This window comes from Schistocerca americana, chromosome 2, assembly GCF_021461395.2.
Source record: "Schistocerca americana isolate TAMUIC-IGC-003095 chromosome 2, iqSchAmer2.1, whole genome shotgun sequence".
NCBI classification, from domain to species: Eukaryota; Metazoa; Arthropoda; class Insecta; order Orthoptera; family Acrididae; genus Schistocerca; species Schistocerca americana.
The window spans coordinates 340,284,660-340,298,012 of NC_060120.1; the positions used below are offsets into that span (position 1 = coordinate 340,284,660).

At 41.1% G+C, this 13,353-nt stretch overlaps 1 protein-coding gene across 2 annotated transcripts in view; it reads left to right on the top strand.

The window, feature by feature from the left end:
• Positions 1–13,353, top strand: part of LOC124593679 (probable multidrug resistance-associated protein lethal(2)03659) — a 283,510-nt gene that overhangs the window by 121,299 nt on the left and 148,858 nt on the right. For both annotated transcript variants that reach the window (XM_047131975.1, XM_047131976.1), the window contains one exon: positions 7,277–7,415. In XM_047131975.1, coding sequence (XP_046987931.1) covers positions 7,277–7,415 — 139 coding nt within the window. The remainder of the gene's footprint in view (positions 1–7,276; positions 7,416–13,353) is intronic.

Consider the following 13,353-nt stretch of genomic DNA (forward strand, 5'->3'; position numbering starts at 1 on the left):
TGGAGATACTAAAAGGTATCAGATAGATTACATAATGGTAAGACAGAGATTTAGGAACCAGGTTTTAAATTGTAAGACATTTCCAGGGGCAGATGTGGATTCTGACCACAATCTATTGGTTATGAACTGCAGATTGAAACTGAAGAAACTGCAAAAAGGCGGGAATTTAAGGAGATGGGACCTGGATAAACTGAAAGAACCAGAGGTTGTACAGAGTTTCAGGGAGAGCATAAGGGAACAATTGACAGGAATGGGGGAAAGAAATACAGTAGAAGAAGAATGGGTAGCTCTGAGGGATGAAGTAGTGAAGGCAGCAGAGGATCAAGTAGGTAAAAAGACGAGGGCTCATAGAAATCCTTGGGTAACAGAAGAAATATTGAATTTAATTGATGAAAGGAGAAAATATAAAAATGCAGTAAATGAAGCAGGCAAAAAGGAATACAAACGTCTCAAAAATGAGATTGACAGGAAGTGCAAAATGGCTAAGCAGGGATGGCTAGAGGACAAATGCAAGGATGTAGAGGCTTGTCTCACTAGGGGTAAGATAGATATTGCCTACAGGAAAATTAAAGAGACCTTTGGAGAGAAGAGAACCACTTGTATGAATATCAAGAGCTCAGATGGCAACCCAGTTCTAAGCAAAGAAGGGAAGGCAGAAAGGTGGAAGGAGTATATAGAGGGTTTATACAAGGGCGATGTACTTGAGGACAATATTATGGAAATGGAAGAGGATGTAGATGAAGATGAAATGGGAGATAAGATACTGCGTGAAGAGTTTGACAGAGCACTGAAAGACCTGAGTCGAAACAAGGCCCCGGGAGTAGACAACATTCCATTAGAACTACTGATGGCCTTGGGAGAGCCAGTCATGACAAAACTCTACCATCTGGTGAGCAAGATGTATGAGACAGGTGAAATACCCACAGACTTCAAGAAGAATATAATTATTCCAATCCCAAAGAAAGCAGGTGTTGACAGATGTGAAAATTACCGAACTATCAGTTTAATAAGTCATAGCTGCAAAATACTAACGCGAATTCTTTACAGACGAATGGAAAAACTGGTAGAAGCGGACCTCGGGGAAGATCAGTTTGGATTCCGTAGAAATGTTGGAACACGTGAGACAATACTGGCCCTACGACTTATCTTAGAAGAAAGATTAAGAAAAGGCAAACCTACGTTTCTAGCATTTGTAGACTTAGAGAAAGCTTTTGACAACGTTAACTGGAATACTCTCTTTCAAATTCTGAAGGTGGCAGGGGTAAAATACAGGGAGCGAAAGGCTATTTACAATTTGTACAGAAACCAGATGGCAGTTATAAGAGTCGAGGGGCATGAAAGGGAAGCAGTGGTTGGGAAAGGAGTGAGACAGGGTTGTAGCCTCTCCCCGATGTTATTCAATCTGTATATTGAGCAAGCAGTAAAGGAAACAAAAGAAAAATTCGGAGTAGGTATTAAAATCTATGGAGAAGAAATAAAAACGTTGAGGTTCGCCGATGACATTGTAATTCTGTCTGAGACAGCAAAGGACTTGGAAGAGCAGTTGAACGGAATGGACAGTGTCTTGAAAGGAGGGTATAAGATGAACATCAACAAAAGCAAAATGAGGATAATGGAATGTAGTCAAATTAAATCGGGTAATGCTGAGGGGATTAGATTAGGAAATGAGACACTTAAAGTAGTAAAGGAGTTTTGCTATTTAGGGAGTAAAATAATTGATGATGGTCGAAGTAGAGAGGATATAAAATGTAGACTGGCAATGGCAAGGAAATCGTTTCTGAAGAAGAGAAATTTGTTAACATCGAGTATAGATTTAAGTGTCAGGAAGTCATTTCTGAAAGTATTTGTATGGAGTGTAGCCATGTATGGAAGTGAAACATGGACGATAACCAGTTTGGACAAGAAGAGAATAGAAGCTTCCGAAATGTAGTGCTACAGAAGAATGCTGAAGATAAGGTGGGTAGATCACGTAACTAATGAGGAGGTATTGAATAGGATTGGGGAGAAGAGAAGTTTGTGGCACAACTTGACTAGAAGAAGGGATCGGTTGGTAGGACATGTTTTGAGGCATCAAGGGATCACAAATTTAGCATTGGAGGGCAGCGTGGAGGGTAAAAGTCGTAGAGGGAGACCAAGAGATGAATACACTAAGCAGATTCTTAAGGATGTAGGTTGCAGTAGGTACTGGGAGATGAAGAAGCTTGCACAGGATAGAGTAGCATGGAGAGCTGCATCAAACCAGTCTCAGGACTGAAGACCACAACAACAACAACAGTGTAAAAGTTACTTCCACTATTAATCTTTCATTTTACATTGGAGTATATACCACAATGATACTTCCCAGCAGATTAAAACTGCCAGGAACTAAACCTCAATCCATGCCTGTCAAAGACAATCCTCCTACCACTTGAGGGATCTAGAATGTTTCAGAATATTTACTTACATTTGTTTCAACATACACTATGTGATCAAAAGTATCCGGACACTCCGTAAAACATACATTTTTCATATTAATTGCATTGTGCTGCTACCTACTGCCAGGTACTCCATATCAGTGACCTCAGTAGTCATTAGACATCAAGAGAGACCAGAATGATGTGCTCCACAGAACTCTGAGAAAACGTGGATTTCGTGGTCAAGCGGTTGCTCATAAGCCATACATCATGCCAGTAAATGCCAAACAATGCCTCGCTTGGTGGAAGGAGCATAAACATTAGACAATTGAACAGTGGAAAAATGTTATGTGAAGTGACGAATCATGGAACACAATGTGGCGATCCGATGGCAGGGTGTGGGTATGGTGAATGCCCAGTGAGCGTCATCTGCCAGCGTGTGTAGTGCCAACAGTAAAATTCGGAGGCGGTGGTGTTATGGTGTGGTAGTGTTTTTCATGGAGGGGGCTTGCACCACTTGTTGTTTTGCATGACACTATTACAGCACAGACCTACATTCACATTTTAAGCACCTCTTGCTTCCCTCTGTTGAAGAGCAATACAGGGATGGCGATTGCATCTTTCAACATGATCGAGCACACATTCATAATGCATGGCCTGTGGCAAAGTGGTTGCACAATGATAACATCCATGTAATGGATAGGTCTGCACAGTGTCTCGACCTGAATCCTATAGAACACCTCTGGGATGTCTTGGGATGCCAACTTCTTGCCAGGCCTCTCCTACTGACATTGATACCTCTCCTCAGTGCAGCACTCCATGAAGAATGGACTGCCATTCTCCAAGAAACCTTCCAGCACCTGATTGAATGTATGCCTGTGAGAGAGGAAGCTGTAATCAAGGCTAAGGGTGGGCCAACACCATACTGAATTCCAGCATTACTGATGGAGGGCATCATGAACTTGTACGTTATTTTCAGCCAGGTGTCCGGATACTTTCGATGACATAGTGTTTGTAGATCATAGTCAGTTTCATTTATTAATTATTTTGGCAAAGTAACATATATGCTAGATAGTGATGTACAACTGTTAGCAGCTTTTTCAGCATAATGCATAGTGCACCAGCTCACTAGGCAGGAAGGTGTACCAGATGTGGACTGAATTGCACGTCATGTTAACAACCTATGGTCAGTGCACTACCTAGCCTGAGTATAATTTTTGGGTGGTTTCCCACATAAGTCTAGGCAAATACTGGTGTGCTTTCATACCTTCATCTGACACTCAAATGCGCACACAATTAATTCATGAAGGCCTACACCATTAAATTTATATGATTTTATAAATATCTTTGGATAAATGATGATGTGGCAACAGAAATGGCATTCATTTACAGATGATTTCTGTGATTCTCAATAGCTGAGAGAGTGAGTACTCATTATACATAGCAAAACAGAGAACACAGTCAGAAAAGAATCCATTAATTGAGACTGTAGTGCATAGTTACAGCTTAAAGTAGCTGCTTCTAACTAACAATAAACTTCTTGACTTACTCCATTTGTCTGAAGATTTTTCAATATATCAGTTGTGTAAAACAATGTGTGAGTTTGTGAGAAATCAAAGAAATGAATGCCAGATTATGATTCATAGGATGAATTATGTAAAAGTGTAGTTTATCTGCAAATAAACTTGCTTACATGAAATACAACAATTTTAATGTCACTCTTTTATTTGAAATTTTGAAAATCTCAAACTAACTGAACAGATCTGTATACATCTACATCTACATCTACACCTACATGTAAGCATTATCTATTGAGTTTATTTGCCCAACACAAAAGAGTTGCTGATATATATGAGATGCTCTAGGCCGGGGCATTGTACTTACTATAATATATGAAGGATTGCTTGAAAATAATTAACAACTTATCTTCTTTGTGAATACTTCTCCCAAAACATGTATTTTGCAAATATCAGAAGTAGTGCATCATAGAAGAGTACTGTTATATCAGGAATAACACAATAAATATATCACCATTCTACAGTTGATTGAAACAACACTGATACAAAATAATTCTGTTACCGAGCACCAAGCTGTAGATGAACACTTTATGGAAAATTATAGAAATGCATGGTAGTTACGTCAAGGAAGTGCAAGTGAAATGCAGAATTCTGGCAGAAATCACAAGTCCATTGACATAAAAGCCTACTGAATGTTGAAGTCCAAGTACCAATATAGCATTCAGATTCTAACTCCAGAGTGCAGCCAAGTAAACATCGAACAGCAGATCCACCACAGCATAGCATTTGCTAGTTGTGGAGTAGAAACTAGCATGATAAGAACTGGCTTCTAGATATCAGTAGTGGTGTTAAATAAGGCTCCTTAGTTAATGGAGCCAGCAGCTGGGGTTGCTGTGTATTCCGGGTGGCCAATTGCTGAGTTCTATGGGTGGCCAATCACTGTGGTTTGAAGCACGTGTGTGCAAAGGCAGCCTGCAATTCTAGCAGTGGGCCATGTATGGAGAAGTGCAGCCACTGATGCATTTCTTGGCTGCACGTAATACTGCGCCACTGCTCGGTGCGGAGATTAATAGTGGTGGATACCACAAGTACAGATAGTCAATTTCCCATTTGAATGGTGAAGAACTATACAGGAATGAGAACAACTAATATTGGTACCAAATGCACACTAGTATAGAGGCTTGTGGCAGATAAATTAAAAGCAACTGAAGATGTTAAAAACAATACAGAAAGTGCTGATTGGTGCTTCACACATAGAGTAGGCATTGAGTCACAGACAGACACAATGAAATGAGTATCTTTTTCATACTGACTGTCTGCAAATCAATGCCTCTCTTATGTGGTGAGTAGCAGTCTGGGCTTTCCATATTTTTGTTATTTTATCCTGGAATTTACATCGTTCAAGTGAAGATATTCGCTGAACCAAATGTTTTTCTCATATTCAGGGATTAAATATTGTTGATTATGGAGCTAAGCTGAAAAATTCTTTACTTGGTAGAGAACAGCATCAATGTTGATGAAATTAGGCTTTCATTATGTTAGTGCATATTGTGTTATAACAGAATGTGTCAACTTAATTCACAGACCAGTTTTGTTTCTATGGCTTCTCAAAGTAAGCATGTGTCTTTAGTGAAAATCATACTGCCATAAAATTCTGTATTTTGATGGTGAATGCACACAAAAATGCATTAAAAGTTGTTGAAGGTGTATAAGGAGCCTGCTCATCCATTTTCAGAACTTAGAAATTTACAGCTTAATTGAAATAATGGACATACTTCTTTTGAAGGTGATCCAAGTGACTGACATCTCAAAACTCTAACTACAGATGGAAGCTTGAAAAAGTGCACAGTATGGTGTTGGATGGTCATTGATTAAATGTGTGTGATGTAGGTGGTATAGGCACATTGGAATAAAGTGCATGGTACATTTTACATGATGTAATATAACTGGACAGATAAAAAATCTACCCACAAAATGGCAGCAATAAAGGTAAGAAAATGTGCAAGCTTTCAGAGGCAGAGGCTCCTTCTTCTGGCAGAAGGTTTGAAGGGGAAGGAAGAGAGATGAAGGAGATGACTGGCGAGGTTTAGGAAATGGGGAGAGTCACAAAAAGTCACCCAGAACCCCCAGGTCAGGTGAGACTTACCAGATGGGAAAGTCTAATTGTTGGGAACTGCACCAGACAAGATTTGAAAACTGAGAGCTTAAAGGTGTAATAGAGTTATAAGCTAGACAGAGATTACTTAGAAAAAATCATGCACAAGTCAATAAGAGTGCATTATACGTGGTGGATATGAGAGGTGGAGTGGCAGGGAAAAATAGATCAGAAAATAATAGATATAGATAACTAAAAGGGAGTGAGGAAAGGAATAGTTGCTCAAAAGAGTTTCTGATACTAAAGAAATTAACATAAATTAAGGATAGGTGGGTGGTGAGAACCAAGGACATGTTGTTATGCTAGTTCTGGCCTTTGGAATTCTGAGAAATATTGAGTGTTGCCAGTATGCACCTTATGTTTATGCCCATTCATTCTAACTGATAACTTTGTGGTAGTCATACCAGTATAGAAGGCTGAGCAGTGTTTACATAACAGCTGGTGCGTGACATGTGTTGTAGGAGGGTGCATAGGAAAGTCTTACAGCAGAGAGGGTCACAGGCGTAGGGGCCGTCAGGTAGGAAAATGGGTGCAGAAGGAGCACAGGATGTGGCCAGAATATTATATTGCAGAGATTGGGAAGGGTGATGAAAAGATAGTTTAGGTGTGGTGGGGAAATCTCAGACAGAATGGACCTCATTTCAGGGCACAGCCTTGTTGAGTACATAGCAACAAAGGAGCTTTGGTATAAGTTGTTTCACTTCTGTTGTATTCAGAAACAGAGACCTCTTCCTTCCACCTCTTAGATTACAGCTGTAAAATGTTTTGATTTTAATGAAGAAGGCATGGTAGGAGATGTGTATCTTCCAAACTTTCCAGAATCATGCTTCAGTGATGGTATACGCTCACTGAGGAAACACTGGACAAGGTTTATTAACCTAAAATGGAGCTATCTCAAAAAGAAGGGCAATTTTGACAGAAAAAATGGACTTTCACTGTCAGGCCTAGAACTGTACACCTTGTGTTGTACAGAAGCTTTGTGTTGCAATTATTGTCTGAATATTCTTCTGTTAATTGTATGAGTAATATTTTCTCAATTCATGAAGTACCTAAAAGCCCTTTAACTTAACAGAATACTTTCCTTTTCTCTCTGTAATTTTATCACTAAATTGTGTTTACCAAACATATTATTTTAATCTCTGTGAGGCATTTTAATTGTCTATTGTAACATGTGTATTCTTTGAATTTCCATTTATTTAATTATTTTCCAGGAAGGAAATGAATGCCATAAAAGTTATGCAGTACATTCGAGCTGTTACTCTGTCAATGGGTCTTTTTGTTACTCGGCTGTCAACATTTGTCAGCATTGTAATATTTGTCATGCTTGGAGAAAACATAACTGCCGACAAGGTCAGTGATAATATTCAGTGTGTTTCCACAAAGTTTGCTACTTGGTTCACTTCTGTTATGTAGCTATATAATTAACAGGCTTTTAAATATTTATTATTTTTTCTTGCATTAGAAATGTGCTTAAAAAGAAATGACAGAAACACAGCTATGCCAGACACAACAAAAACAGTTGTTGGACAGGCATGTAATTAGTTCACAACAAAGTTTCATTCTTAATCTTACAAAAATCTGTCACAGTATGAAAGGGAAACAATTATTTCTTTGTTCATGGAAAAGCTACTGTTAACCTCTTACTAGATTTAATTCAATGTTTGAAGTGATTGGTTCTCAAGCTGACATTTGATTAAAATGATAACAACTCACTGATAAGCTAATAAAAAAACAAAGTTTAGTCCAATGTGCCATAAAAAGTTATTTTCACTGTCTCACATCACAGACTAAAATGCAGACCTAATCTGCAAATAGATCTCACATGCCCTTTCCCTTCGTATCCCCAATCCTCCCACCACTTCCAAGAATCAGCTACAAAGGAATGCCCCCTTCGTCAGTCAGTACCACCCGAGACTGGAACAACTGAACCACATTTTTTGTCAGGGCTTTGCTTATCTATCATCATGTCCTTAAATGAGGGACATTCTACCCAAGATCCTTCCTACCCCTCCTAAGGTGATGTTCCATTACTCACCCAACCTTGACAACATCATCCCTATGCCACTCTTACTCCCAGCCTGTGGAAGACCCAGGTGCAATAGCAGTCCACTCCACACCTCAGCACTTGCTGTTCCAGTCCTGTCACAGACTTATCCTACCCCATCAGAGGCTGGGCCACCTGTGAAAGCAGCCAAGTTGTATACTGGCTTTGCTGCAATCATTGCACAGCTGTTTACTTGGTGTGACTATCAATCAGCTGCCCACCGGGATGAACAGCCACTGCCAAACTCCGACCCAGAGCAAGGAGGCCACCCTGTGGTGTAACATCCAGCTGAACATAACATGCTTGATTTCCCTGACTGCTTCACTACCTGAGCCATATGAAACCTCCCCTCCACCATCAGATTATCTGAACAGCACAGATGAGAGTTATCTTTACAGCACATTCTTTGCTCCTGAAATTATCCCGGCCTCAACCTATGGTGATCTACAGCCCCCACACCCTCCACCCAACAGTTTCCACTCCCTCTGTCCTATCACATCCTCCGTGTTCTCATCTCCCACCCTCTTTGTGTGTTGCCCTTTGTCCATATTTCTCCTTCCCTGCTCCTTTTCACTGCATATCCCCCCCCCCCCCTCCCTGCCCGACAGCCTTCCTATGCTGCACCAGTTGGCAGTTGGCAGTGTAGTCCCTGAATGCTCCACCAGATAGTGCTCTTCTCTTACCCCGCTCATGTCCTACTATCTCTTCCCATTCCCCACCCCCTCAAGATTGCTGCTTCTGTTCTTTGTGACAGCTACAGTCCAGTCAAAGTGGCCAGAGATGGTGTACATGTGTTTGTGAGTGTGCTTGCTTCCATTAAAGAATGTGTGTGTTTTCATTTCTGATGAATGCTTTGACCAATAGCTAATGTGTAAGTGTCTTTTTGTTGTGTCTGTCTGCAACTCAGTGTGCTGCATTTATGGTGTAGCAATTTATCTTTCCTTTAAATTGTTAGACAAAATGCTAGTATATTTTGAAAACTAATTGCTATTTGTTATATTATGAGGTATTTTTCAGGGAAAATATATCTAAATGCATTAAAAATCTCTTATTCTGCAATCATATACAATAAAAAGTTATGTAAAGTTTATAACTGAACATTTCGTACACACTCATTCAAGGACCTTGGTCATCATACATTGATAAAAGTATTTTCATTCTCCACTTTTATTTACATAAAAGTAATTTTTATGTTGACTTGACATTTGTACTGCAGATGTAATCTGTGGTCTGCAATTATAGTGCTAAGTTTATTTTTTTTATTTTTTTGTTGTTTAAGTTACCCACATAAAGCAAGGAAATAGAAGTACCCAAAAACTCTGACCTAATTAAAAAGTCACTGATGCCGAGCAGTGGCTTTACTGAGGCAATTTGCCCTGTCAATTTAGTGACATAAATCTAAACCAGTTGGCATTCAAGTAGCTCCGGTGCTCTGTGATGTTAGTGGGAAGTATGCAGACCCTACATCAAATGAAAGACCCTCTGGAGTGTCAGGTGATGGAACCTACTGGGTAGCTTTGCCTTGGTGGATCCACTTCAAAGCCCATAACCGCCAGGGCTTGTATCTGCAGCTCGTGGTCTAGAGGCTAGCATTGCTACCTCTGTATCATGGGTTCCCAGGTTCTATTTCCAGCCAAGGATTTTCTCCACCCAGGGACTGAGTGTTTGTGTAACCCTCATCATCTCATCATTCGGGAAGTGGTGAGATTGGAACTGGGAAGATTGGGAACTTGTACAGGTGCTGATGACCATGATGTTGAGTGCTTAATGAGGTTATGCTCCTCCCTCCTTCTGTTCTCCAAATTCCAGACTGCTGCTGAACCTGTGAACTACTAAGCCAACATAGTACTATTGTGTATACAGTTTTCCCCCTGCCCTGCTGTACCCTGTTCACCACACCAATATTTACACTTCATGCATTGTTCATTCTTTTTCCCAACACACTCCTTCACACAGTGGGTGGCAACTGGAATACTCAGAATGTTCCATCAGTTTGGGTAAATTTTGTGACTGCTCCATTGGGTTGGTAGGTAACAGACTGGGAGATCAGGTGAGCATGTCTGTAAGGCAAATTCCTGAGTGTAAAAGTAATATTTTGTGGTTATTACTGACATCATACAATATATCATAACTACATTTTGCATTATTGATTGTTTTGTAATTAATTTTTATCCATACAGACAACTATAAACAATTTACTACATTTATATGCAAATTCTGCCATTGCTATGAATTCTCCATATACAAATGTAGTATGAGATCAGCATGAGTCTTCCAGACGTACTTGACAATACCTGCTATAAAAGCAGCCATAGTTAAATTTGAACATGTTTGTAGCAACCACAGCCAGCATCTGCATGTGTTGTTTTAGTGCACTAGTGTTGGCACGAGTTCAAGTGTCAATTTTTGTGTGTGCACCAAGTAGTCCCGCACATTCCATTAGGGCCGCTGTGTTTTATTCTTGCAATGTGCAGAGCTTTTTTTCATTGTTTTGTTACTTTTTGTATGTTCATTATTCTGTTGTTTTTTTATCTTTAGTCTTTAGTAGGTTACTATGTACAACATACCCAGTAATGTATCCAACAATGAGCTCACTAAGTGCAACTGATCTGTTCTCACATTCCTAGTCTCATGAGCCTGGTATTTAGCATTCATCCTCATGAGCTCTGTAGTTAACATTCTATGATCAAATAAACTTCTGTTGTTGTGGTGAAGATACTCTGGTGTCCGTATTTTTCCTGTAGCAGGCATAGTAGGGTCCCAAGGCCTGATTCTCATACTGAGCAACCAAACTGTGGCCCCAACATGATCAACGGCCTGCATCTATGTAACACAAGTAAACAACACAGTGGATGAAAGTCTGGACCACGTGAACCCAACAATATCCAGACTGGTTGTGAGGCTACCACCATTATGGCCGCACAACCCAGACTTGTGGTTGCCCAGGTAGAGGCAATTCTTTTCTATTCTGGTTTGACTGCAGATGCTCCTAAATTCCCATTGATGGTGAGCCAACTGGAACAGCAATATGCGGCGGAAGTTCAGGACATCATTGTCACTCCAACTGAAGGGAATGCATACGACCACTTGAAGTCGAAACTGATCTGCAGTGTTTGCGCATCTCAAGAGGAGTGCTTTAGACAGGTATGGACCCAAGAGGATACTGGTGACTGAAGTATCTTAGAAGAATTGGCCAAAATAGTACTGGATGCTGTGTCGCCTGCACCCGTTACTGTATCAGATGCGCAGTGCGATAGTGCAACCACCATGGAAGTGCTTGCTGACTATGAGGCATTAGCAGTGAAAGTCAGTGAGCTAATGCAACAGATTAGACAGCTGGTAGCAAGTGGCAGTGTTGGTGGAGACCACAACCAGCAAAGGGATAGAAGGCACTCTTGCAGCAGGGCCACATCTCACTCACCGGCGCCAATATCTGATGTGCAGAATGATACCTGCTGGTACCAAGGGCATTTTGAGAAACTTGTACAACAATTCATGAAGCTGTGTGCATGCCCAAATGCTGATGGCAATCAACCATAGGTGCTTTGTCGCGTTGCTGGCCAATGTCAGAGTACCTATTGATCAGTGATCAATGCACAGGCCATAAGTACCCAATAGACAAGGATCCAATTTATGCATCTGCCCATGCACGCTGGTACATTAGTGCTGACCACATATGACATTCTGTCTGGTGGCTGTGAATAATTTGCCTATCTCTGCATTTGGCCTGCACAGAATACAAGGGTGAACCACTTATGGGTGTGGATTTCTTGGCATACTATGACCTTTTGCCAGACATGTCCAATGCTCACCTTGTAGACCAGACCACCAGGCTGACAGCCACAGACTTGTGGCACAAGACACCCATCCAATCTGCATAGCTGATAACCACTGTGGACAACAAATATGCCATGCTACTGAGACACTTTCTGGCATTAAGGAAGCCTCTGGGCATTCTGAAGGACATCCAACACAACACTGTTCATCACATGAAGATGACAAGGGGCTGCCGATCTCCTGCTGGCCTCGAAGACTAGTGTCAGGCCAGATGAAGATAGTGAAGACCAAGTTCGACAACACAACCAAAGAGGGAATTATGCATGTGTGTGATAGCTCCTAATCTTTGTTCCTGCACCTCATTCCTAAAATGTGCAGTGCATGGCAGCCTTGTGGAGAGTGCAGAACTTTGAATAGCCACACGATTCCATACAGATACCTGGTACCTCTGCTGCACAAACAACTTTGTATTGAGCAGTGCTCTTGTGCGCAGAGTGCTTTATTGTGCCAAGGTCTAACACATATTCCAATGGCAGACAAGGACATCCCAAAGACAGCCATTTTTATGCCTATTTGAGAGGAAGATCGTGACTTTCAGCATCCGGAATGTGGTGCAGTAGTGGCAGAGGTTTGCCGATTCAGTGCTAAAGGTCTGTTGATTTGTCTTGTGTACCTGAACAACATCTCAGTGTCCTCTGCATCACCAGAAGAACATTGCCAGCATTTTGTCCATGTTTTCCAATGACTGAGTGAACACAGACTCATACTGAACATCATGAAGTGTGTCTTTGGAGAGTTGCAGATTGACTTTGTAAGCCACTGCATTACCCCTCTGGATCACTACCATTTGCATGACAAGGTTGAGGCTACTTGTCAGCTGCCCCGTTCAGTCACATACTAAGAACTAAGGTGCTATTTAGGCGTGCTGAATTTTTATTGGCAGTACCTATCACATGTAGCTGAAATTCAAGGGCCACTGACAGGTGCACTGGTGGGCCCACTGTCTAAATGTAACTTAGCAATTACCTGGAAGATGATATGATCACAGCATTTGAGAAGTCGAAACAAGCGATAGCAGATGCTACATTGTTGGCACATCCTGAGTTGAAAGCACTGTTGGCTGTTAAGTGAGTCAGACAGCAATAGGCAATGTAGTTCAACAGCATGTCACCAAGACATGGCAGCTGCTAGCTTTTTTTCTAAAATGCTGACCACCTCACAGAAGAAATGGAGCATGCATGACAGGGAATTACTGGTGATGTACAAAGCCACCAATGTCAGCGCTCTGCTGACATTTGCCTTCCAGCAAAATAGTGTGAGCTGTTTGCTGAGACAACACAATCAGCTCCTGTACATAACCTAATTCACCGCGGACATCCAGCACATCTCTGATATGTACAACATCATGGCAGACTCCCTCTCTCGTATTGGAAGTATCTCTACAATGGACTATACGGCACTTCCAGA